At 37.1% G+C, this 27,500-nt stretch overlaps 2 protein-coding genes across 3 annotated transcripts in view; one reads left to right on the top strand and one right to left on the bottom strand.

The window, feature by feature from the left end:
- The window catches only part of Zip99C (Zinc transporter Zip99C), a 135,365-nt gene that overhangs the window by 62,807 nt on the left and 45,058 nt on the right, over positions 1-27,500 (bottom strand). The gene's annotated exons all lie outside the window — the stretch shown is intronic.
- FipoQ (F-box/LRR-repeat protein FipoQ) overlaps positions 23,683-27,500 on the top strand; it is a 204,306-nt gene continuing 200,488 nt past the window's right edge. Inside the window, exon 1 of the mRNA XM_068381644.1 lies at positions 23,683-24,144. Coding sequence (XP_068237745.1) covers positions 24,115-24,144 — 30 coding nt within the window. The 5' untranslated portion in view covers positions 23,683-24,114. The remainder of the gene's footprint in view (positions 24,145-27,500) is intronic.

Here is a 27,500-nt window from a genome sequence, read left to right as displayed (position 1 = left end):
AAGATGACATAAGTTATGTCGAAAGCTTCTGAATAAAGATGATAGCAGCATTGACTATTTTATTCCTACATATACATATACATATACATATATATACACACATATATATATATATATATATATATATATATATATATATATATATATATATACATATATACATATATATATATATATATATATATATATATATATATATGTATGTATATATATGTAAATATATATATATATATATATATATATATATATATATATATATATATAACGGAAAATCTATTTTTGGGTGAGATGGCCATGTCGTCCTGATGGAAGTTCCTTAAAGTAGCTTCCTAAGGGATATATGTACTACAGTGATATTCCCAGAGAATTTTACCTTTAGGTATCCAGAATTCTAACTCCTGGCGCGAATATCCTTAAAATTTCTCCAAAGGATATGGCATAATATCAGCGGACGCATTCTTGACACGCCTCCATAGCAATCTGCACCCCAAACAGCATTTTGGCTTCGAGGAGGATGTGGCAAAAGGGAGCCGTCCAAAGGCTCTCCCCGCTCTCGTAATACTATTGGGAATACAACAGTGCCATTCCCACGACAGCGGACATTCCTTGTAGCATTGAGCGTGGTGTTACAGATACAGTACCACGGGATGGATACTTCTTTTAGAAGAGATGGGTGGGTCCATCAGGACGACATGGCCATCTCACCCAAAAATAGATTTTTCGCTTCGCTCAAAATCCGTTTTTCGGGCTCAAGCCATGTCGTCATGATGGAACCATACCAGAGCATTAGTGTATCTGTGCATTTTTAATCAGTGCCTTAACCTTATAGCAACCTTTTCTATGGTCATGGGGACCACATGAGACAAGGGACGTTACCATTATTCGTCACCATCACTAATCATAACCAATGTTAGTACTTCCTGCCTCCTACAGGGAAGAGTCATTCTAGACAGTAGAAAAGGGATCTTGAGGTTAACATACATAGTATGACCAAACATAAATACACACTGAATATACAAATAGTCTCATAGTTGTATATTTGCTAAAATAACATCAGTGTCCCTTATATCTATTATTTGATGCATACAAATATATGAGGGATACTTACTTTGGTAAGTTGAAGAACTCTGGCATGTATACATACAATTGTCTGGCGAAGGTGGACGCACTACATTCTAATAGACATTTATTACTAATAAATGACTAAAAGATGTTCAGTAAAACGAATGTAGTTTGACAATGGGATTATACCTGTAACAAGTACAGAGACTATATTTCCTTCTTGAAGGAAGAAATGATGAGTGCCACTCTCAGACTGAAGAAAATTATAAAACAATTTCTCTTCATAATTCCTGTACTGGTTACTTCTATCTGCACTGTGTACTTCGTACACCGGCACTAGTGCTATCTGTATAATTCCACACCTGGGATTTTGAACAGAGCCAGTGTTATCATGGTAACACTTAATTAAAAGAAGTCACACCTAAGAAGGGTGACCTCTTCTCCCTTTAATTGACAGTCCCAGTCAATTAGCTGTTCATCGTAGAATTAGACGGCAGGTTAAATATTCTACCTGGCGTCACCACATATTGCTTCAGATCATGGATTTGTCTAGCATAGTGTATGTAGAACACTCTGGATGATTCTCATCCGTTACATGTGCGAGGACATGTGAGGTCCCAAACCAAAAACTGTTTACCACAGTAATTAGGGGGTAGGTTTTAATACACTACCTTCCGCCACTACGAAGTGTTTCAGTTCATGCACTTGTTTTGCATAGTGTTTGTAAAACACACTGGATGATTTCCATCCAGTGTATGAACGGAGGCGCTCAAAGTCCATATACTGAAAGAAGTTCAGTGATGAAGCAATCTTTCTCGGATCATGACCTGCAGGAGTACTGTCCGGATCCGCTCTACGAATAATGTAGGTGAGCTTCGCCCTTAGTTGTTTTAGGGATAAATTTGATCCCGAAGTTTCTCCTTTAAAGAGCTGTCCTCCCCTGAAGTCTGAAGTTCTACAAAGATAGACCTTTAGACACTCTACAGGACATAGAGAGACATCTTCCTTCAGAGGGCAGATTCTCCAGGGACCCAACCTCTTAGTGGGTAGCTCATTTTTAGCGAGAAAGGATGGACCAGGAAATAGAACTGAATGTGACCCTCATCTCTGGATAGGGCCACTATTGCACTAACTCTAGCCCCGGAGGCGATAGCGAACAGAAAAATAACCTTTTGGGTTAGATCCTTAAGAGAACAATCTTCATTGTTCACAGATGAGGCATAATGTAAGACCTTGTCCAAAGATCAAGAGATGGGCTTTGATGGTACCGCGGGCTTAAGCCTAGCACATTCCTTCGGAATCTTATTAAAGATTTTATTTGCCAGATCCACTTGAAAGGTATAAAGGAGAGGCCTAGTCAAGGCTGACTTGCACGTATTTATCGTATTGGCCGCCAGGCCTTGGCTATGAAGGTGGACAAAGAAGGACAGACAGAAGTTCATTGAAATTTCTTTCGGTCCTTTTGCTTTGACAAACGCAACCCACTTTTTCCAGGAAGACTTATATTGTCTTCTAGTTGACTTGGCCTTGTATTCTTCTAAGAATTCTATATTGCCTTTTGAGATCCCAAACCTTTTTCTAACCGCTAGAGCGAGAAAATCATGAAATGAAAGGTTTGGGTTCTCTGTGATAAAATGAAGGCAGTTAATTTCTGAATCTTGGGAAATATCCCTAGGGTCAGAGCTAGGACCAGCCTCATCTAATCTATCAGCCCCACTAGAGGATCCTCGTATGGGGCTATATAGCGAGGTAGTTTCCTAAAGACGCTCGTGATGAAGAGGCCGAATTGCAGTTCCGGGACTTGTTCCCATCTGGGAGGGAATATGTCTGCACCCATGGACCATTCCAACTCTATCGGTTTGTATCGAAATAGAGTATCCACCGTCACATCGTGAATCAGTTGTAAATGAACTGCTGGTAGGTGCCGTCCCTTTAAGAGAGGGATGGGTAACTTCACCAAGACTGAATGAGACGTTCGAATGTGACGTCTTATTATCGCTTCGGTGTCCCAGATCAGTCGTAGGGAGCCTGATCTGTGTGGAGGGGGCTTCCCCACCCATAAAAGGACCAGCAGTGTCTTGGCACTTTCGTGCTCTAATTTATGTTAGAGAAGCGATTAAAGAGGGACCGATCTCAGTCTTTTTTTATCTCTTCAAGCGTTTGATACGTGTTTTCTCCAAGCTCTTAACGCATCTTTCCGGTGTGCCCTTAGCACATGGTCTGTCACTATAGCGAACTGGGGAAAGTTTAGCGCTTTTTCCTGTTGGCGTTTTGGTATTCTGACTGAATACCTGAGTCTCTTGACAGACCTCACGAGCTCCTTTTATATTTCCAAAGGAGAGGAGAGTTGATGTGACTGAGGGCTTCGATGGTTTTTTAAATATCGAAACCCCTGAGCTGGAGAAAGTCGAGACTTCTAGAAGCCTATCTTGCATCCGTGACGTCTCAGGAACCGGGTCATCTCTTTGAATGCACATTGGCCGGACACTTCGGGTGCTGCCCACTCCAGCCTCTTGATCAGGTACATTAATACCTGAACTATTTCTAGGCTTGAGTTTGACGTGACTAAGTTCGTCAATCCTTTGAAGATACTTAGAACTGTGAGTCCGACATGTATCTTCCTTAGGATAAATGTTACTCTCTGTAACATGAATTCTAGATAGGAGGAAGGGGGGTGGTTGACTGGAAGGTTCCAAAGGACACCTTTCAGGTCTGACAAGACTACGAACACCCTTAATTGGAACAAGGTCCATATGTTCAGAAGGATTAACATTCAGAATTTGCTGTTTTTTATGAACTTGTTGCGTGGCGAAAGTTCAGAATGGCTCATTGATATCTTGAGTCCTTCTCGTGAACACGAAGCAGCCTTCCCTGGAACTCGATGAGCTAAAGTTTTCTTACTACCTGTATGCTCTATAGCTCTCAGGTATACTCCTCCAGGAGGGTTTTGAACTGTAGGAGAAGGTAAGGAAATGATGGTAGGGACATTTCTGTTTCCCATCAATGGCTCATCTTGATGGCTCATCTTGAATAGGCTTTGGACCGAAGGATCGAAGGTCCTGCGATCCTGAGGGAAAGTTCCTCCTAGCCGAAGCGTCTTTATGCTTCGAGTAGTCAGTTGGCTCAGACTTTTGACCATCTGCCTGTAGCATCGTGGTCACTGGAATAGTGGGATGTTGTTGAGCAGCCCGGATATTTCCAGCATTTCCAATCTTCTTTTTAGGTTGGGGACCCACAACCACAGAAGATTTTATTTTTGAAGGAATGCCCCATTTTTGGAGAAGACCTATGTTCTCCATGGTGGCATTCTTAATTACTTCCTTAGTGACCTCGTGTGGGAAGAGGTCTTTACCCCAGATGTTGGAAGATATTAGCTTCCTTGTTTCGTGTTTTACTGTTGTATCAGTGAACACAAACTCTCTACATGCTCTTCTAGCCTTCATAAAGGTGTAAAGGTCCTTCACCAAGATAGCCATATGCATTTTGGCTATGACCATGAGCATGTCTGGGGTACTTTCGTAGGTTGAACACAACTCTATGTAGTTTTGTAGAGAAAGGGATGTCGCATGTCTCTCCTTTGACTCCTGTTCACTACACAAGAGCAACTCAGACAATTTAGGGAGACATACCTTGAATTGTCAACTTGCGACGTCCTTGTCTAATTTTCCTACTGAAAATGTCAAATGGACTTCCTTCCAATTCTTTTCCTGTCCGGGAAAAGCTGGTGACAAAGGCTTGCACTCATCAAGTGTGGGACATGGCTTACCCGCCTCTACCGCTTTGGCAACAGAAGTAAATGCCTTCCCCATAAAGGGGAATGAGAGTGAAATAGGAGCAAGAAAGGAAGGGTGTCCGTTATTCAGTGAGAATACCTTCGACTCTGAATAACCCGCCTTTCTTAGACTACCTGAAAGGATAGTCTGTGCCTTATCATGGTCGAGAATCAAGACCTCCTTTGGTTCCGTTCCTTTTCTTGACTTTGGTTCGTACTTCAGTCGAACCCAACAATTAGGGAAAGCATCAAAGCTTGGCCAAAATTGAATTTTGTCCAAAGGAACAGAACACATTTTCTCTGAGATGCAGAGATTGCCATTTGAAATCGGCAGCTGCTCCGCGAACCTCCAGGGATTGGTTATGGAGCATGTTGGTAGGTCTTGATTCATGGGTCGTTTGACTGACCCCTGGGAAGCGACAAGAGAAACTTTACGAGGATCTATCTTGCGTTTTACTTCCTGCTTTTCGTTTTGTCTATGAAAGCTCTCTATTTGATTCTTCAGTTGGATACATAATTGTACCACATTATCCAAATTAGAGGTAGAAGACGAAGATGTCGACATCGATGGTTCTAAAGCCGGCACAGGTGGAGGAAATTCCGACGCAACATTTTCCTCTTCTACCTTGGGGCATTTCTTGCCCTTAATCCCAAAGGTTTTCTGGCCGTCAGGGGATTAGTTAGCTCCTGAGGCACTACTGTTTCCTCACTTGCTTCCGGAAATAGTAGCTAACGCATCCCATCATTAGGTAGGAAAGGTCCCAGAGAGATCTTTTGAAAGCCTCTCACCCAGTTGTGTAATTTATATTGAGCTGTATCCCTAGTCTCTGTAGACTTGGGATTTTCAAAACCTTCGGACATTAATGTCCGACATATATTGCAAACCTGTGGGTTCCAATAATGTAGGGATCCGGAAATAATATTGCAGGGGGCATGAAACCTGCAAGTATTATGACCGTAAAAATACTTACTCTTGGCCTTGCAGAGGACTGCAGCACAAGGTATCTGGTGTTCCTCCTGTAAAGAAAGGAAAACCAAATGAGTATACAATGGATTATCTCCTTGACAATCAACATGCAAATGTCCTTTACAATAGAGTAGCTTAGGATAGTAAGCTATAAAGGGATAGTAGGAGATACATACTTGTGTACCCCTGTGAGCAAATGCTGTTGCCTCCCCTCAGTATTAACTACATGGAGATTTCTCTATAGAGTAACTCCAAGTAGAAGGACTCTTACCCCTAGGGGTAGAGAAGTATCAAATCACTGTCCCTAAATAATGTTAATACTGTGGGGTCAGGATGACTGATTCTCGATCAGAATATTGAAGAAAACTATTCATTCAATATATGAACGGTACCAGCAGAATGCTCGTACAAGGGTACCCAAGGTATGTCAGAAATACTACTGTATCATGGTACTGTAGTTTTCTAATTGCAGTAAGTCTATATTACAATTTACTGGCTACTGTACATCATGTATTGTAGTCTAGTCATTATGCTGCCTTCATAGTAGCATATGACAGTATGGTCCATCTAGCACGAAGCCAGCTGGACTAGGAAAATAAAGACATATTTGTATATCCCACTCAGCCTATTTGCTGTAGTCTTCCTACTATATTAAAATATAGAGTTTCCTGATCAGGGAGACTCAAGGAAAAAAGCTCCACCCTTTAAGGGTTAGGAGTGTATTACTCCTGCCTTGAAGTGTTTAATATTGTAGGGTAATCCTAATACTGATTTCTAATCAGGATATTGAAGAAATCATATTCATTCAATATAGGATTGGGCTCAGCAAATGCCTGTGTTGGATATCCAAAATATATTGGAAATAACTACTAGTATAAACTATATAGTAGTTTTCTATCTGCAGTATATTCTATACTGCAGATACACTGGCTACCTGTATAATATATACAGTAGTTCAGCCGGCATGTAGCCGGCATAGCTAGGTCTTGCCGGCATACCCGGCATGCTAGCTAGAGAGAGAGAGAGAGAGAGAGATAGCATGGAAAAAAGGCTACTCCTTACTGTGAATGTATACAGTAATTAAGGATGTAAAAGTCTAATTTGACTGCCTTTTTCCAGAAAGAAGGTTCTAATAGAAGGGGAGAATGTACCATTCAGGCTTCCATGCAGCTACAGTACTATTGCCGACAAGGTACCGCCGATACACAGCCGGCCGGCAAGTCCACCAGTACCAGTACAGTCGGCGTGCTGCCAACTGAGTCAGCACTATCTGTGCCAGCCTGGCCGGCAGTACCCCGGCAACAGGACCTGTAGCAGCAGTCCAAGGGAGGACTGAAGAACCTTGGGAACAGAAGGGACTTCCCTCTCACGGCCATCATGGTCGCCGGCAGCCAAGATTGGCTGCCGGCTGGGTCGGCAGTTGCCGCTTAGGCCGACAGTTGCCGACAGATGATGTGGTTGGCGGCAGTATGCTCTGCCGTCAGCCAAAGACATGACTAGAGAGGGAGTCTGGCTGGCTCCGGCAACCTACCAGCAAAGGTAAGGTTGCAAGATGCCGGCCTAAAGAAAGACAATGGCTCAGCCATCAAAAGTGGACAAAGGGATAGGGAACATTGTCCTATAATGAGTGTGAGAGGAACTGGCAAAAATTGTCAGTCCTACCACCTGTAAAAGAAACTCTGTTTCGGTATCGGCAGAATCTCAGGGAACAGGAGAGACTCAGTTCTCCATCCCAGATATTGCCGACACAATTAAGGGGATGGCGGCACTGCCGCCTCCTCTCAACAAAGAAGAAACAGAGTTCCAGTGCCACGTATCCTAGGCTAAAGAAAATTACTCTTCAGCCCAGAGTACTGTGGCATAGGAATAGTCTTTTAGTCACAAGGAGAAGATGGTATCCTACCATAACTTCAAGTGCGGCTAATGAGGGCTAACCTCCATTGCCGGCCACCTGGCCGGCAGGGGAATGATGGTATCCTACAACCCAATCGCCCTGCCGGCAGGTCGCCGACATAAAGACTAAATACTCTGAGATTCTGACTAAATCCCAAAACCTGATGGTATACCACAACCAACGGTTAAGGGAAGAGGCAGGACAAACCCTAAGTTAGCCATGTCTGAATAAAATTCAAGGCACGGCTATTAAGGTTGTACCCTGAGGCTACACTCAGAGGGAAAGAGATTACCCTTAAGTCTCCGAAGAGACGTGTAATGTTTCATAACATTCTAGGAGGTATCAGTCTCCACTGAATGAAAACAATACACGAGGGTAACCGGGGAAAGTCTGAACGTATAGTAAAACGTCTAGGTAAGGTTACCTAGGCTATACGAGATCTCGCTTACCTAAATCACCGAAACTCTAACTATACGATCAACAGAGAAAAGGGGGAAACAAAAATTATGCACATTATCGAAACTTTACAAGAATAATTGCCTAAACAGCTAAATAATTAAAATAATTAAATAAAGCTATTAGAAACTGGAAGTTGTTCTGCTATCTAAATAACACATGCCTAACGAACGACGGCGCAACGGCGCCTCCAGTAACTGGCCTAGCTCTTAAACACAATAAAATACTCTAATTTCATTGTGAAGCAGGAGCTAAAATATACTCATAGTAAAGACCCGATACTCAACTTTCCAGAGGCGGAAGAAGATGGAGAAAGCATAATAATAATCCTGTAAAACGATCGAAAAGTTAGATCACCAGGAAATATCACCGAGCGAGATCGCTACAAAAAAAGGAATGTCCGCCGTCGTGGGAATGGCGCTGTTGTATTCCCAATAGTATTACGAGAGCGGGGAGAGCCTTTGGACGGCTCCCTTTTGCCACATCCTCCTCGAAGCCAAAACGCTGTTTGGGGTGCAGATTGCTATGGAGGCGTGTCAAGAATGCATCCGCTGATATTATGCCATATCCTTTGGAGAAATTTTAAGGATATTCGCGCCAGGAGTTAGAATTCTGGATACCTAAAGGTAAAATTCCCTGGGAATATCACTGTAGTACATATATCCCTTAGGAAGCTACTTTAAGGAAATTCCATCACGACGACATGGCTTGAGCCCAAAAATATATATACAGTATATATATATATATGGAACATGTCAACAATTTACATAAGTAACAGGATATTGATATATCTAGTTAAAACTTTGTGGAAGCATCTCTTAGAAATTAGTGTCATTTTAAATGATATTTAGAGGAAAACAAATTTTCTGACTGTTGTATATTTTTTAAGGCATTAAATCATGATCAGTGACATTGAAAACGTATATTTAGAGGTATTACATTAAAATATAGTTCAAATTTGAACGATTTTATGCCTTTTCCTGATATTCATTATATGTGAGCTATCTTGGAAGCCATCTTAAATTACTAAAAAGCCTCAACAATGCCCTTGGGGGATCGTGCAGATTCTGATTCTACATGACTTCCTCTATCAAAATCAACCATAACCTGCTTGGGGATATTTTTGCTTATGTTGGCTTCTGGACTATTAAGTGGAATCACAGCTTAATAACATTGAAAAATAAAAATGATTGTGTCCCTTGATATACAGATAAAATATAAAAACAGATAAAAATATGATTAATTTTGCAAAAAAAAAAAAAATACTGAAATCACATCTACCAAGCAGTAAAACCCTTACTATTTCACTGTTCAGAGAGATATACAGTACCGGTACTAGCATTTCTTACAAACATAGAGATTAAAAGAATGAAAGTAATCAAATAAATATGAGACGAAGCACTGTGTTCACTTATAATTATAACAGTAGGCCTACAGTTAAAAGCTCTTGATGAAGGTAGGTTATTTAATTACCTTAACAATTAATATGTAATTTATGACATTCTATAAAAGACATCATTAAGCCTTTATTGTAAGGCAGTATTTCTTGTAAAGGAAAACCACTTTTATTATGCATTGATTAATAGAATTAGGCGCTGGGGTCAAGGATGCTATTCAGCGGCAGTGAAGGTACAGTAGAAAGCAACAAATCCTTTAAGCCCCCCTGACACTTGCGCGCATTTTTGCCACGCACTGGCACGCATTGATGCGCGCCAGTGCGTGCCACTTTTTGGCACGCACTGGTGTTTTTCGCGCACTGTTCACGACCAGTTCACTCCAGTTCGCGCATCGTTCACGCGACGTTCACGCGATGGCACGAATTGGCACGAATTGGCACGCGTAGTTCGCGCATCGTTCACGACACGTTCACGCGAGTTCACTCATCATTCCGCATCGTTTCCGCATTGGTCACGCCAGTTCACGCCATTTCACGAATTGGCCACTCCATATAAAAACGGGGCTTCTCCAACCCGAGGACATTCTTGGATTGGGTTCGGAAGAGACAACAATGCTTTCTGTCAGAGACACCATTGCATTGAGGAGAAGAAACGTATCTTTTTCGTTTGTATTTTTTGTTGCCCTTTATTTTAGTTTCAATAAAAAAGCATTTGATTTACATATAAATAGCAGACATGAAATATGTACAAGTATTAAGAAAGCATTTTATTTTAACATTAAAAGCAGCAAACATGAAAAGTTTTTAGGCTGTTGATTTTAAGGTAATAGAGAAAAAAGTGTGTTGAAATAAGAAATCATTTTATTTTTACATTAAAACAGCAAACAGAAAAAATTTGTTTTGCCCTTCATTTTAAGGTAATAAAGAAGAATAAGTATGTTGATGAAATAAAACATCATTTTATTTTTACATTCAAACAGCAAACTTAAAAATTTCTTGGGTTTATTTTTCAGTTCATTTTTATTCAAAACAAAAGTTTAGGGTCTTGATTGGTAATAGAGGAAAATAAGTGTGTGCATGAAATAAGACATCATTTTATATTTACATTCAAACAGCAAATATAAACAATTATTAGGTTTATTTTTCTTTCCTTTTCATTAATTTTTTCGTTTCCTTTTTGTTTCTCTTCATTATAAAGTTATAGAAATAGTTTGAAATAAGACATCATTTTATTTTTACATTCAAACAGCAAATATAAAAATTTATTAGGTTTATTTTTCTTTCCTTTTCATTAATTTTTTCGTTTCCCTTTTGTTTCTCTTCATTATAAAGTTATAAAAATAGTTTGAAATAAGATATAATTTTTTTTTCACATTAAAACAGCAAATATAAAAATTTATTAGGTTTATTTTTCTTTCCTTTTCATTAATTTTTTCGTTTCCTTTTTGTTTCTCTTCATTATAAAGTTATAAAAATAGTTTGAAATAAGATATAATTTTTTTTCACATTAAAACAGCAAATATGAAAATTTATTAGGCTTATTTTTCTTTCCTTTTCATTAATTTTTTCGTTTCCTTTTTGTTTCTCTTCATTATAAAGTTATAGAAATAGTTTGAATTTTTAAGATATAATTTTGTTTCACATTAAAACAGCAAATATAAAAATTTATTAGGTTTATTTTTCTTTCCTTTTCATTAATTTTTTCGTTTCCTTTTTGTTTCTCTTCATTATAAAGTTATAGAAATAGTTTGAAATAAGATATCATTTTTTTTCACATTAAAACAGCAAATATAAAAATTTACTAGGTTTATTTTTCTTTCCTTTTCATTAATATTTTCGTTTCCTTTTTGTTTCTCTTCATTATAAAGTGCACGCCACTTCCCGCATCGTTCACTCCAGTTCACTCCAGTTCACGCCAGTTCCCTCACTGTTCACTCCAGTTCACTCCAGTTGGCGCATCGTTCACGGCCATTTAGTGCGTGCCAATGCGTGCCACAAACTTTAAACATTTCAAAGTTTTGGGCCCGCATGGCACGCATTGGTACGCTCTGGCACGCGAGTTTCCGCACTGTTCACGACATTTTCACGGCTCGTTCACGCGAGTTCGCGCATCAATGCGTGCCACGAATGCGTGCAAGTGTCAGGGGGGCTTTAGTGATGCATACAGTACACCACATGAGCATCACCGATGCCATTAATCACTTTCCTCGTTATCAGGGGTAATTATGAAATACTTTGTGTGATTTATTTCATTTATTCTTTTCTTGGATCTTTATATTATAAATTCTTCGGATGCTACCAAATCACTCCTCTCGACTTTCTTGCAATCGGTTCCTCAGCCAAGGCCAGGTGCTTGTGTACCTGGCATCGCACACACACTTCCAAGGGATGGATTTATGCTCTTTCTAGAGAAGAACATCATGAGCTATGTCACAGGCAAGAGAGACAGATAATGAAACACTGCACATGGTACACTTGCTTAATGACAAATTTGTTTGAGGAAATAGCCTGAGTGATAGGACAAGACATACTATATACAATATACAAGTGTATACCCAGTCCTCTAAAAGTACAGGTTATGGCTACCTCAATTGTCCAACTATCAATTACCTCAACCAGAACTTGGGTCAACATAAGAACAATGGGCCATAACAGAAAGTTAAAATTCACTTGTGTTATCTGATTTATACAAATACAATTATCTACATAATTTATAACTATACAGTATATCTAAAAACAAACGTAGACTATATGTATGTGTGGGATATTATTGTGTACAAGCTGACACAGAAAATTATTTACGATTGTATTCGTTAAATATATAAAAAACCGAGGGAAAATATTCCACCCGTGAGTATATAATTAGTAGACATCGAATGCTTTTCTTTGTAAAGAGTCGAGAAGTTACTGCTTTCATGGGGTCGTGAAAAGTATGGCTCCTTTGTTGTTGTTTATGATCACGCCTCGTTTACGATGCTTTAACAGCCATTTTCACAGTAGAGCCTTCATTAATAGGAACTCTCTGTCTCTTAATAGCTGTATTTTGTAAAGGGTGATCCCCCCCTCTCTCTCTCTCTCTCTCTCTCTCTCTCTCTCTCTCTCTCTCATGCGAAGATGACGAAATCCACGGTTTTCCCGCTAATGTATTGTTCTGCACACACAATAAAAAAAAATTCTCTCCTTCGTCAACATCTTATGAATCTGATTTTACTTGGTATGAATAATGGCGAAGAAGTATTTACATATGCATCACAAAAACGTACATAAATTCACAAAAGAAAAAAAATTAACCTCGTATATTAGGATGTGACATAAAAGTCATCCAGATTATTCACGAAAGTTGTGAGAAGTATGTAAATAAAACCACGTTATTTTGCATATCGGAAATTAGTGCGAAAGATTTTTTTCTCTAAATGAGACAATCATGTTTGAATGCAGACAATATTTAGGAGGAAATAATTCAAGAACACAAGAGAAAGACCCCTTAATGAAAAACAGACCAAAGAAATAAGGAAAACGCGTGGCCAATTTTAAAATAATAAATAATTCGAAAGCTAATGATCAAATGTGATTAGCTAGAGAGAGAGAGAGAGAGAGAGAGAGAGAGAGAGAGAGAGAATTCTTTTACGTAAGAATAAAAGACTATTACACAGAGAAACACTGAATGTCTTGGCTTCGGCGAGGCGTTAACCACCTGAGCAAGGAAGGACCTGACATAAAAATATAAAAAGGGAACACAGAAACACCATCGCAGCGTAAGGGGGGTAGACGTTGGTAAATAGCGAAGGGGGGAAGGGGTAGGAAAGAGAAACGGCTATAAAACTACAGTGGTTGTCATAGTATGTATCTCTCATTCGCTAAAATAGTAGTTTTCATGAACAGTATTCTTACATACGTATGATCACAAACAAGCACATGCACACACAACCATACACTTGCATTCAAGTTTTTCTTAGACGACATTTACAATACCCATGCATACCTGTATTCACAAACACAAGCTACGTATCCAAGTGCATTAAACACGTCCCTATTAAGGCAAAAGCAATTTTGATGGCTGCATATATATATATATATATATATATACACAGTTTACTGAGACTCGTAAAATATGAAGGGTTAAAGTGTTTGCTTACGGAGGTGATAAGACCCCTTTCAAGAGAAAAACAAGAGTGAAATTACCTACAGGTAGTGGGTTGGCCAGGCCACCAGCCACCCGTTGAAATGGCGTCTTCTGACTAGCCAGACAGTACTACATTGGATCCTTCTCTCTGGTTACGGTTCATTTCCCCTTTCCCAACACATACACTGGATAGTCTGGCCTATTCTTTACATATTCTCCTCTGTCCTCATACATCTAACAATGCTGAGTTTACCAAACAATTCTTCTTCACCCAAGGGGTTACTGCGCTGTAAATGTTCAGTGGCCACTTTCCTCTTGGTAGGGTAGAAGAGACTCTTTAGCTATGGTAAGCAGCTCTTCTAGGAGAAGAACACTCCAAAATAATAATAATAATAATAATAATAATAATAATAATAATAATAATAATAATAATAATAATAGACAACTGTTAATGAATAATATCATTTAAAATTCAAAGATAATTCAAAATTAACTTTCACGAAAAGATAAAAAAAAAGCTTGAAATTCAATTAACAAAGGCCAAAATAAATATCCCTTTAAGAATAAAGGAAAGGATTCACTTTTCTTTTGATTGTATAATCTCTCCTACGAGAATATATATTTGATGAGCCATTCATCTGGTCGAAAAAGTTAAACATATATGACTTGTGGCGTCAACAGAAATACAAGGCTGTGTAAAAACTACTCTTGGGAATGTTGCTCTTTTCCTTTTATTTTATGACCACCAACGTAAAAGATTAAAAAAAACGAGAGGTGGTATTTCAGGAATAATCAGCTAATAGGTAAAGTATAAGAGCATTTTTAATCCCTACACCTCCTCTGCTCAACGTTTTTCATAAGAATTATCATTATAAAAGTTATTAATCTAGTTTTAGGAAATCAAACGCGGAGCTGATCCATTTCAATTCGAATATACAAGTGATCACTTTTGATCATTCTATAATTATCTCAGAGAGAGAGAGAGAGAGAGAGAGAGAGAGAGAGAGAGAGATTGCTTTGTTGAGGAGGGCAGAGAAAGAAATAGTATACATTTAATCTTTCAACGTCCGTTTTCTTCATGATAATAAAAACCAGATATATCGCGTTTGCATCTATTGTAGGCAACAAAATGAATGTACACAGCATGTAGACAGGAGGTATTACCCACAGACGTCTCAGTACTTTTTTTCTCCGTGAAATGTAGTGAAAGAAACTACGTACGCGTGTACGCATACGTTTGATAAACCTAGTTTATACTCTCTCTCTCTCTCTCTCTCTCTCTCTCTCTCTCTCTCTCTCGTCTTTGCCTAACTCTTGCTGTATGACCAGCCAAATTCTCTTTGAAATAAAGAAGTAAAACAGAAATGACAGAGGCACTGTATGGTTGTCGAAGAGACGAAACACAGGAGCTCAAATTGATAAATTAGGAATCACAAAAGGATTGTCGAAGCACGAATTTTAACATTTAATAAATGCATACAAGACAAAACCTATGAAAGGAAGGATGTTATTCATTTTCTAAATGTGTGCACGATATGCTTGTATAAAGTGTTTTTTACTAAATAGTATTGAAATAGATTTAATACTTCTGATCTAATCTATTTACTCTTATCTATGTAAGCATTGAATGGCATCACTAGTCTATGAGCATGGCCTTTCGCCTAATTTTTATAATCCAATCACATTGAAGAAACATAAGAATAAAAATAATGTTCAGGAAAAATTAAATCCGAATAGTGGGAAATAACAGAAGAAAAGAAGAACAAGTCAACAAACAAATGCAGAATTGAAAATATTAAAAATAATGTGAGGAATTGTGAAAGAAGGAAAATGATGTCATTGACCGAGTGACCCGGAGACCGTGTACACATATTATCCTGTATCCAAGTGCCGCCTCCACATCCAAGTTATCCATTCTTATTCTTAGTGATTTACGAGACCGCAACCTACACACACACACAAAACACTCATATATATATATATATATATATACATATACTGTATATACTGTATATATATATATATATATATACATACACATATATATACTGTATATATATATACTGTATATATATATATATATATATATAAATATATATCAGGTGTTTATTGATGCGGAATATTCAGCTACATGGTACCAAACTTCCTCCTCTTCATTTCATATTTTTTTCCTTCTTTACCTGAGGAGATCTGAAATTGAAATGAACACATTGTGGCGAGAGAGAGAGAGAGAGAGAGAGAGAGAGAGAGAGAGAGAGAGAATTCATTTAAACATCATGTTCCCATTTGTTACGAAATACAGAGAATCACGAAGAAACGGCCAATAATAAAATATACTTTTTCATCCAAGTTAGATCTATCGATCACGCAACCTCTTTTCCTTTTCGTCTCATCAACTTTCATAAACAAAATTCACCATAATAAAATTTACATAGAAATATATCTGCTGACCCAAGCACACGAGTACTGAATCTGTTTCCCTGTCAACAGGTACACCGGGGAGAGGGGACGGAAAGGAGGCGGGAACCGGCCTGAGGCGGTTGCATCACCTGCCACCGCTACCCACAGGCAAGAGAAGCCCTTAGACCCACTAACAATGTGTGAGCAATAAGGACAGCTGGGAAGCCAAAAGTAGTGAGTTCAGGCCAAGTTTAAGTCGTGAGTGGGCAATCGATAGTAGACCCATCCGCCATGGTAGGCTTATCTCAGCCATGGCTGGAGTCGATACACAACAAAACAGAGAGAGAGAGAGAGAGAGAGAGAGAGAGAGATTTAACATATAACAGAACCTCAAGTTAACATCAATCGATTTTGTCTTTCAGTCGTTGTTTGAACTCACTGCGAAGGTATCTAGTGTGAGTGGACTATAAAATGAATTCTGAGCGTCTTCGAGGCAGAATCTTAACACTAGTGTTCAAGAAGACGCACATGTTCTCTTGAGACTTTACGACCACAATAAAATAATTCTGGCTTTCTTCTTGGTCAGAAGTTCCTACACCAGGTAATGAGAGCACGTCTTGAAGTTATAAATCATATTTTTCTTTTACCATGTCACAATGTTAATATTTCATTTTTATAAAGTCGGATATTATTTGGAAAACTGAACAGTTCGACTATGCTTCACCTGTTTCTTGGACAAAGTCACACTGAATTGCGTGCACATAATACAGATGAAGATAAATGTACCTCTGTATAATGCTTTTAAATTTTGTACACACCGACAAAGTTCAGGGTGACCAAAACAAATAATGTCTCACAAGTAATGTCTCAAATAACAGTGAGTCATGGGTCCAGGGACATTAATTAAACCTTTGGAGAGGATTTTTTTAAATGCGAGCAACATTGCTAATAGCAATCGAGTTTATATCCGGTGGCATCTTTACGATCAATAAAAGTAAATGGAGCTTGTTAGTTTTCGTTGGCCTCTGTTTTTAAGAATAATTGCAATTACTACTACTACTACTACAACTCTCTCTCTCTCTCTCTCTCTCTCTCTCTCTCTCTCTCTCATAAAAAAGCGAGTATTCACAATGGGGATAATTTCACGTGATTTTCTTGACCAATTATATATGTAAGAATACCTATACACATACAATATATATATATAATATATATATATATATATATATATATGTATATATATATATATATATATATACATACATACATACATACATATATATATACACATATATATATATATATATATATGTGTGTGTGTGTGTGTGTGTGTGTATGAAAGGAACGTAAACAATTTTTTTTTCATCAACACTGGACAAAAGAAGTGCTTATTTCAGTCTTTTTGCTATTCAAAAACACGGAGATACAAGATGAAGCCAACTGCATTAAATTAAACACGAATAGCTATTTCGATTGTTCTTTTGCCTAAAACCCGAGACCTAATTTGTAACTTTTCAACATAAATTTCACTGCAAATTAACCGCTACTCAGGCCCAGTCACTTAATAGCGTACTAGTAAATTATCGTGATAATGATACATTGAGTATACTCCTTTATACGTATCTAAATGGAAGATCCAATCAACAGAAACATATGTAACTCAATCTTAAAGACAATTAATCTTACACTTCAAAGACTGATGTCACACAAAAATGAGAAAATGACGACATATGCTGAAAAAGTTATGGAAAAAATATACTAGTAATCCAATCAACGCGAGCATCAAGTAAAATCACCGATAGGAAAAATGAGGCTGAAAAGTACTCGAAGGTATACCAGTTCTTAATAGGTCAACTTCAAATGGAAATGTTGTAAATTTCCCTGATGAGAGGATTAGAGACGAAACAGTAAACGAGATTCAAATCATGGTCAAATACCGAAAAGAGAAAAATTGGACAACTAAAACCAAAAGTGATGATATGCAATTTATTCACTGATGCAGATAACGTAGCTAATGTTTTGGTTCAAAGGATTCGTTGCCTGGATCAGATTCAAAACGTAAAACAGAAGATATTCAAGAAAAATATGATTCTGAAGTTCGGAAGGACTATTCATGTTAATGGTGATAAAGTTATGTTGCGATAGGTACCATGTGATCACCTGCTACTGCTGTCAAAATTACGGACATTTTGAAAATTATTGTAAGTTCAAGACTGTAGAAAGTTTGTGGGAGATGTTCAGCAAATCATGACACCAAGAAATATTCCCAAGCAGTAAAATAAATATAAATTGCACTTAGTGGGAGAAAATGAACAAATAATGAACTCAAGAAATTGCAAAGCTTTAGATTTGGAACTGACGAGACTAGCACAAAATACGGATCATGGATGCAAAGGACGTCACAAATAGCGGTTATGTGAATATTCCATCTGTTGGTACTTAAAAAAAATAAATTACTAAGTCCCAGATTTAATTAATAAAAAATGTTTCGAAATATTAGCGATATCTGAAACATGACTAAATGACTTTGACAAGGCTAGAGTAGATGAAATGATCCCAATGCACGTGCTTATTTCATATTCCAGGAAAGGGCAAGTTATAGGGGGTGGATGGGTTGGGCTTTTTGTTCTCAAAGGCTAATTTAATCTCAAGATGATAAGAACCAGTGTGACAAGTTTTAAATACATGGAAATACAAATTACAAACAAAAATTTACACACAAACACACACACAAATATATATATATATATATATATATATATATATAATTTAAAAATAACAGAGATCAAATGTACAAATCCTTTTTGAAGAGTTCATTAAGCTCACTGAGATGATTGACACGGAAAAAAATGAATGTAGTTATTTGTGAAGATTTCAATCTTTAGACGGATGAGGCATCAAATCATGATGCTTCAGCATTTAATCAGATACTGGAATCATATCAATTGGGTAATAACGTTGACTGTGCAACATCTTTGACTGGGCATAAGTTGAATTAGTTTCAAGTAATGAAATGAATAATATTGTATCGGATAATAATGTGGAAGAGAAGTGCACTACTTCCCCACTGCACAGTCTTTTTACTTCAAGATTACCTTTACAGAAACTCGCAGAACTAAAGAAAATACGCTTAAGAAATAAATCATACTTCCCCCCCTAATGCCTTTATTGATGAAATTAAGTAGAAAATAAATGATATCAATATTCTCTGCAGTCTTGGCAACCAACGTTTATTACGCTCTCTATGTGTTGATTGCATTATAACTATATTATAGGATGAACAAAAATGTATATGATAATATGTGAGCATTGATGGAAGAGACTAGAACTGTTAGGGATAGATCTTGGCTCGATGGGGAGACTTCAGAGAAAGAGGAAAAAAACGTAAAGAAAGTGGAGTCGGTTAAAAATTGAAAGTGCATGCATGGAATATACAAACTTTTTAAGTGCCAACATAGTTATCTATTAGGGCGGAAAACACATGGAAAAGTTATATCGTATATGAAATATCTGTTTTGATGTTGTTGCTGTTTTTAGAATGATTTATTGTAATTTTTTTCTAATAATTTATTCATTTCCATATTTCTTTTCCTCACTGAGCTATTCTTCCCTGTTGGAGCCCTTGGGCTTGTAGCATCTTGCTTTTCCAACTAGGGTTGTGGCTTGGCTAGTAATAATAATAATAACAATAATAATAATAATAACAATAATAATAATAATAATAACAATAATAATAATAATAACAATAATAATGATAATAATAATAAATGGTGTATGTGAAATGTAAATGAAAAAAAAGCTCCCAGATTGGTATAGCGACTAAGAACTTGAGAACACATTTCTAGAATTCTTTAAACGATCACACACACACACACACACACACACACAAACACACAACTGGATCTTTTACAATTATTTCATATCAGACAAGTACTGCACTAGATACAACGATATGATTGAAGAGATTTAATAATATAACAAAAGAAAAATTCATCAGGATGATTAGAGGGACAAAGAAAACTAAGTGCGTGATTGAATCGATGTCAATATCCGAAGTAATTGGAGTAGAAAACCCCAGTCTTTCCGACATAATTACAAGAATAGTAAATACGAAGGTTCCTAAATCTGAGAAAGTGACTGTGGTTACATCAGTTCTGAAAAGTGCTCTAGACTATCAGGATCTTAAAGTCATACAGACTTGTTTCAAATATATCCTTTATTTCAAAAGCGCTTGAATATATAACTCTTGAACAACTAATTAGTCACTGAGAAAGAATTGAAACCTTACCAAACGATCAGTTACCATACCGACAATTATATTCTAGGGTGACAGCTCTGTTGCAAATGATATGCTAGAAATGAAGGATGAGAACAAAGGTGGTGTCTTAATATTACTAGATCTCATTGCTGCTTTTGATACAGTCGTGCATGACCTGCTACTAAAAGATTTACTGTCCAACGGTATTGGAGATCAAGCTTTTGAGTATCTAAAACTTTAATTGGCAGACAGAAACTATTGTGTACGAATTGGAAACTCTCACTCATCATATGGACCATTAAGCAGAGGGGTACTCCAGGGTAGTGTAATAGTCCCAATCTTATTCTGCATCTATACTATAGGCATATTAAAAGTACTGCAGAGATATTAAGTGAAATTTAAACTATTTGTAGATGATACACAACTTTACTTCATAAATAATATTGATGATAATGCTAAAATGTTTAAACCATGCCCTTACTAGTATCAAGGAATGGATGACAATAAAACAACTAAAACTTAGAAAAAAAAAAAAATATGGCGGTAGGAAATAAAAGATGACTTAAGAAACATACAAATAAATACTATTAATAACTGGGTCTCGATATCTAGTGGAATTCGTGACCTAAGCGTATCACTTGACTGTTAATTGTCTCTTAAGCTCAAATAAATAACGTTATAAGAAATGCTAGATATCACCTTAGAAACATTGCTTTTGTAGAAAAGCATCTGTGAATATTCTGTAAAGAAACGTGTGATTAATTGTGTTATGACCAAGATTGACTTCTATAACTCCATCTATTACAATCAACCTTAAGAAATTACAAAACATAATAAACAGAGTAGAAAGACTGATAACAGGTGTCGCACTCTGCTAAGATGAATTACACGTGATAACCATAAATGCAACTACGATTAAAATCTACCGATCACGAGGATATCAACGTATGTAAAATAAGCGTCGATGAAAACTGAATTTGTGTGTGTCAAATACCGATTCGAGATGGTGATACAAATATATATACCTACCAACAATGACCCATTTGGGACCAGCGCCGATACAATACATGTCTGTCTGTCTTTGTATGCCACGACGTGAATCAGGATGTGCAGTGTGGCTACACCACACCGAAGATACCAAAGTGACTTCCGAATAAATAAACTTCAGAGAAATCCAGGTTAATGCTAAGGAACGCTGTGTCACCACAATGGCACACACTCAAAGATGCAATAATCCAAAACAAAAAATAACTTTGAAATGTCATGAAGGTCTGAGCATTCTCTCTCTCTCTCTCTCTCTCTCTCTCTCTCTCTCTCTCTCTCTCGTATTTAAAAATGAGCGGCGGTTTAAAAGCTTTATATCATGTCTTTCGATCTCTATTTTCCTTTGTTTTAATCATATTCCCTACGAATTTTAACCTAACTACAAAACCTACAGATCCCCGGTTCATTATTTTTTCAATGACCATTAACGTAACGTAGTAGGCCTATACTGTAGAATATGAGTTCATACATTATAATTTAAACTAATATTTATAAAAAGAAAAACTGCAATTACTGAAACTTCCCACACACACTCAAGGGGTCTGGGTTCAATGAGTCACGATACGCATAACTCCTCGTTATTCAAATTATACCTACATGAGAATCCCAACTCTTCCCAAATATTAAATAAAAAAAAATAAAGAAGCGAAGTCTAATAGTGTCTGTTCCAATGGCAATGACTTGTACATATTCTTAAAAGGAGAAAATCCTTAAAATATTACCTGGGCAGTCTCATTCGGAGGTCGTTAAATGTCCTCGAACCTTGTCGACACATGTGTACCCAACATGCCACATGGCATGGCAGGAAAGAGTAATTTTACCCTCGTTAGATCTGCATATTGAGGCAGCCTTTAACAACATTGCCATGCCAACTCATCCATTGTGCATACCGAGTCACGTCTTGCAGAGAAATACCTCAACAAAATTTGATCTGGCTCAGTAGTGCTATGTTTTCATGTCCTTTGATGTATGATATGCGGTGTCTTTCAAAAGGTAATAATTAATTTAAATATTTTCTCGATATGGAAATTAGTGAAGAAAAGCTAAATTGCAGGTAGTGATATGAAATACCAGTTTTATTTTCTGATATAATGGGAATTATGTGGTGAAAATTGTTTATCTGAACTTGGTATAACAGATACTTTGTATACATATACATACATACACACACACACACACACACATATATATATATATATATAGAGAGAGAGAGAGAGAGAGAGAGAGAGAGAGAGGGGGGGGGGAGGTTTGGCGGCAACAATACAAAAACCACACATCCATGTAAATGAAAGCTGCCACATGTGTACTACTTCAAAGATAAATTCCCCATGAACTCTACAAAGGAATAGCTGTGGTCGTCATCTCGCAACAGATTGTGACAGAAAGAGCACCATCACTCTGGCGATGGGGATTCGACCGTGACGGGGATGAGACAAGAAAAGAAAAATAGGTAAAATCAAGATGAAAACTATTTTGTATCTACGACGTATCGATGTCACTTACACATGTCACTAATATGTAAAACCTAAGTATGTAAAAGATTTCATTTCCTTAGGGTTCTTCTGATATAATCCTATAACAGTAGTAACCTGCCCTATTTACCCTAACCTACCATTGCTTATCCTGCATCACATTACCTGTCTCAACTGAAGATCAACACTTGCTGTTTCTTCAAAGGGCAGTTTATTTTCAAGAAATAGATTGAGAAAATAAATCTTAACATCTTGTTGACCCTCAAATAGAAAATACCATAATATGGAGGGTTTATCAAAAAGATCTCAGAACTAAGAATACTTAACATAATCTAGGATATATAGGCTTCAACCCATCGTGTGAAAAAAAAAATCATGTCAATCGCCACCTGTGAAACATTCAAAAAGCTGAAAATCAAGTTATAAAACATTTAGAATGCAACACATAAACGTCATCTCTTTGAAGGTATAGCCTATATAATAAATCACTACTTACAACTTTCAACTGGATTAAATAATAATAATCAAAATGATCTTCATCCTCTAATCTCCCCAAGTGAGATCCATCGCCAGCGACCTAATCCCCTCCCAACGAGGCCTTGGAGTAATAAGGCCGAACGATGCCCCAGGTGACAAGAAGAGATGTGGGCCTCTAATCCTCCCGGGGCCACCCCTGACTAAAGGAAGGCGGATGACACTCGCTGGGCATCAGCCTCCTCCTCTTCCCCCGCGACCTATCACCCTCAATCCCCCATCTCCCTCCTCAGCTATTCCCCACACGGGGGTAGGGTCTAAGAAAGTATTAAGAAGCACACACAGATCTCCCCTCCTCGTGGTGGGCTCTCAAAATCTGTCTCTCTCGTTCTCTCCTTTACTTCACTCGGACAAGGGTCGGCCAAGGTCCATGGGGTATATCCTTCAAGAGATTTTAAGACCATCTAGGATCGCAGGATTTAGAGAAATCATTGGAATGTGCCAGAATATTAAGGTTATAAGTGCCAATAATCTTGAAAAATAAATCATTATAAGCTAATATGAATACTAATATGGTCATTTTTAGTCCCGAGCGCCTATCAATAATCTAAGAGCAGTGTCTGTTTTTTTTTTTTAATAAAATATTAGTGCTTCCTTACGAAGTAGCGACTCTAAACTAGCAAGCAATTACACAAAACAGGAAGAGGAGTGACAGTGTTAGCGATCACCACTTGGAATTTAGTAACAGTGGACAAGTGGTTACTTGAAGGAAAAGTGATCAGCACATCTTCGCAAAATGGGAAAACAAACGTACATAGGATCTGGCGTAAGTATGCTCCACGTGTTTCAAACAAGTTTCAGTTCTGTCATATCTAACACCTATGAAATGAGACATTGGAATGAGTTAGCCTACACACAGACGGCAGGCGACCCAAACATTTGTAAGGAAAGTTCTCTTACGTGGTAAGTCTTGAGAGAAAATGTTACAAACCGTATCATTTATTGTAAGTACAATTTTTTTTCTAATACTAATCAGTGAATGTCACCACCTTACATAATTCATTAAAAATATATTTACATTTATATTATCATTATTACTATTTTCCAATGTGGTGAAATAATTCATATGCAAGCCAAATCTCTTCTTCTAATGGTTAAGGAATGTGAGAAAGTAATAAAAACGATAAAAATTTGCATAATGTCAAATATAAAAGAAACTAGTGTCAGGAGAAAACCTTCACAGTGGGAGAACTTGGATTTCTATCTCGGCTGAATCGGGAGAATTTTATGGCCGGGTTCCTTTAACCTGCTATCTATATACGTGGTAGTTAGTCAACGGTAGTGAATCGCAGCTTGAAATGGGCAGGAGACTTATACCCTCAATCCAAAATCACTAAAAAATGTCACGGGTGGAAAAATATTATTGAAAAAATAATCTAAGCAAAGAAAAATATATTTAGTAGATTTTGAAGTGAATGTATTATATTCTATGGATCTAAAATCAACCAAAATGAGTAATGCTATACTATAAGAAGAGCAGCAAGTCCACAAAATCCCCTCAAGACAACTCCCCCCCCCCCCCCCCTTCAGGTTCACGATGTCCGGTTTTCATTATGCAAGTCTTCTCTATTTTTGTTCCACCCAAAAAGACACACAAAGAGGGGTTCCAAAATGTATCAAATCTTTCAATTCTCAGTCAGTTTCTCGAGATGCGGTAACAAGCACCATGATTATCAGCTTAGCTACACAGCACATCAGTCGACTAAAACCAACAAAAAATACTTCCCCGTTGAGATCACTAACGAATTTGGGATCGATCGCGTGTCTCACAGGCTAGGGAGGTCGTTAACAATTAGCCATAAGAACAATTACATGCACTCTTAAAATGTATATACATAAATCATTTATAAATCACCAAACACAAACTTGACACTAATTTAATATAACTAGTGTACTCGACCACAGATATGCACACACAAACACACACACACATCCAACCCTTCCCACCCCCTCCCCCATTCCTAACTATAACTCGGCAGTTTTGGTAATTTGTGAGAGATTGTGGTTTCCTAATGTATCTCTCGGGGTACTGCCCTCTCACCAGGTGATGACTACTCCCTTTCCCCCTTGTCCATGGGAAGTAAAATGGACCGAGTAGTCATACGTCTGGTAATTCCGCTGAGTGTGACAGGTAAGATATATGTTCATATGTATAGCCAGGCACGTTGCTCTTTATTAAATAGAGGAGATCCACCTTATACGTATATAGCATGGATATATATTCCTAGCCCCACCACCTTTAACTATCTGTTTGTGGTTACAAAACAAAGGCACACAAAAGCGGCTTCTTCAGAGTGAAGCAATCTCTGAACGAAGTCGCCAAAGTGCCTGCAAACCCTTATTTCACTCGAAGATCAAACGCAGCTAAATTACTTTTAACAGTCTTTCAAGAGCTTATAATAGGTCTGAGCGAGTTCCTGAAGTTGAGTGACACTACCAAGGGACAAGAAGACACATCTTTGATTAAAAATGAAAAAAAAAAAAACTTTGTGATACACACAAACACACACACATACACTATATATATATATATATATATATATATATATATATATATATATATATATATATATATATATATATATATATATATATATATATATATAATATATTACATATATATATATTTGAATATACCTTTTCCCTTTCATTTACCAATCATCTAGAAGTTGATAGATAATTCCATTCATAATTAAAACTATCTCTTCAAAAATAAGTAAATATGAAAATCACTACCATCGGCATTGTTATTACTTCTGTTATTATAGATATTGCCTCTACATACACACACACACACACCATGTATGTGTATATATATATATATATAATTATATATATATATATATATATACTTATATATATATATATACACACACATATAATTATGAACAGAAAGAACTATATTGAAAGCTCTTATGCTGTGGTGGAAAATAGTCGCCAATTACAGTAGAAGAAAAAGAGAAAAGGGCCAACCAACATTCCCCCTTCGCAGCTGTTTCAGACGAAAAGTGTCAATACTACAGAGGGAAAGCGATGCATAACATGGCCAGGCCAGAAGAGACCTCCCTGAAGAAGACCAAGGTCACCACTGCGCAAAGTGAAAACAAATTCTTATTGCGTAACAGGGATTCCTGCAATTCACAACTGTATTTCCACTTTTGTTATTATCATAAATTTATTGTCATCATCATTATTATTATTATTATTATTATTATTATTATTATTATTATTATTATTATTATTATTATTATTATTATTATTATTATCATTATTATTATAATTTTGCTCCAATATTTTATATCACTAAACCTTTCTATGTTTTCCGACCAGAACAAAACACAAAAATAATACGATCCTTTACTTCAATAATATACGAGAGAGAAACACTGAAAACCGAAAAAATCCACAAAAATAAATATAAAATTCTATAGAAATCCTCGTAATCAAAACAACCAAGCCAAACGCTTCCTTTCTACCTTCAAAAATTCCATAAAACCCGAAACTAAGACCCAAGAGGGACTGTAAAGGCGAAAAACACGCCAAGAATTCTTGTCACGCACATTGAATACGTCATTGAAGCTTCAAGATGTGTCATTGAAATTCTCTCTGTACATGCAGCGCTACGACATCGCTTTCTTTATCGCATATGACAACGGACTCTAAACGTCATGGTTAAAGGAAAGCCTTTAACCAGTCTTATTTGCGTGCAAGCATGCGTTAGAGTCCATAGGGAATGTGCAGGGCATCCAAAGTATAGTAATATTATATGTTTTACAAGAGGAAAGAAAAGAAAATAAAACTACAATGGAGTTCTCATTAAAATAACAAAGCTACAAAGGGTTAAGTTCTTATAAAATAAAACTGTTTCATAAGAATTAGAAGAAAACTATCATGGAAGCTGTACAAATATCTTCAACAGCATGAAAACGAGTAATATTTAATTTCAAGTTTTATTCAGAACATATGTTTAAAAACATCTAAAGAAACACTGAAAAACAGTGTATGGTAAAGGGCTCTACTTGGTTCATAAAGCATGGGTTAACACACAAGAGATTGAACACGAAACACGCCAGATATTTTTCCTAGCAATACTCTACGGATTTAACACACTATATTTAACTT

Source organism: Palaemon carinicauda, chromosome 10 (assembly GCF_036898095.1).
Source record: "Palaemon carinicauda isolate YSFRI2023 chromosome 10, ASM3689809v2, whole genome shotgun sequence".
In the NCBI taxonomy this organism is placed as follows: Eukaryota; Metazoa; Arthropoda; class Malacostraca; order Decapoda; family Palaemonidae; genus Palaemon; species Palaemon carinicauda.
Note: the sequence above shows the minus strand (reverse complement) of the source record. Positions and strands in the feature narration are given on the sequence as shown.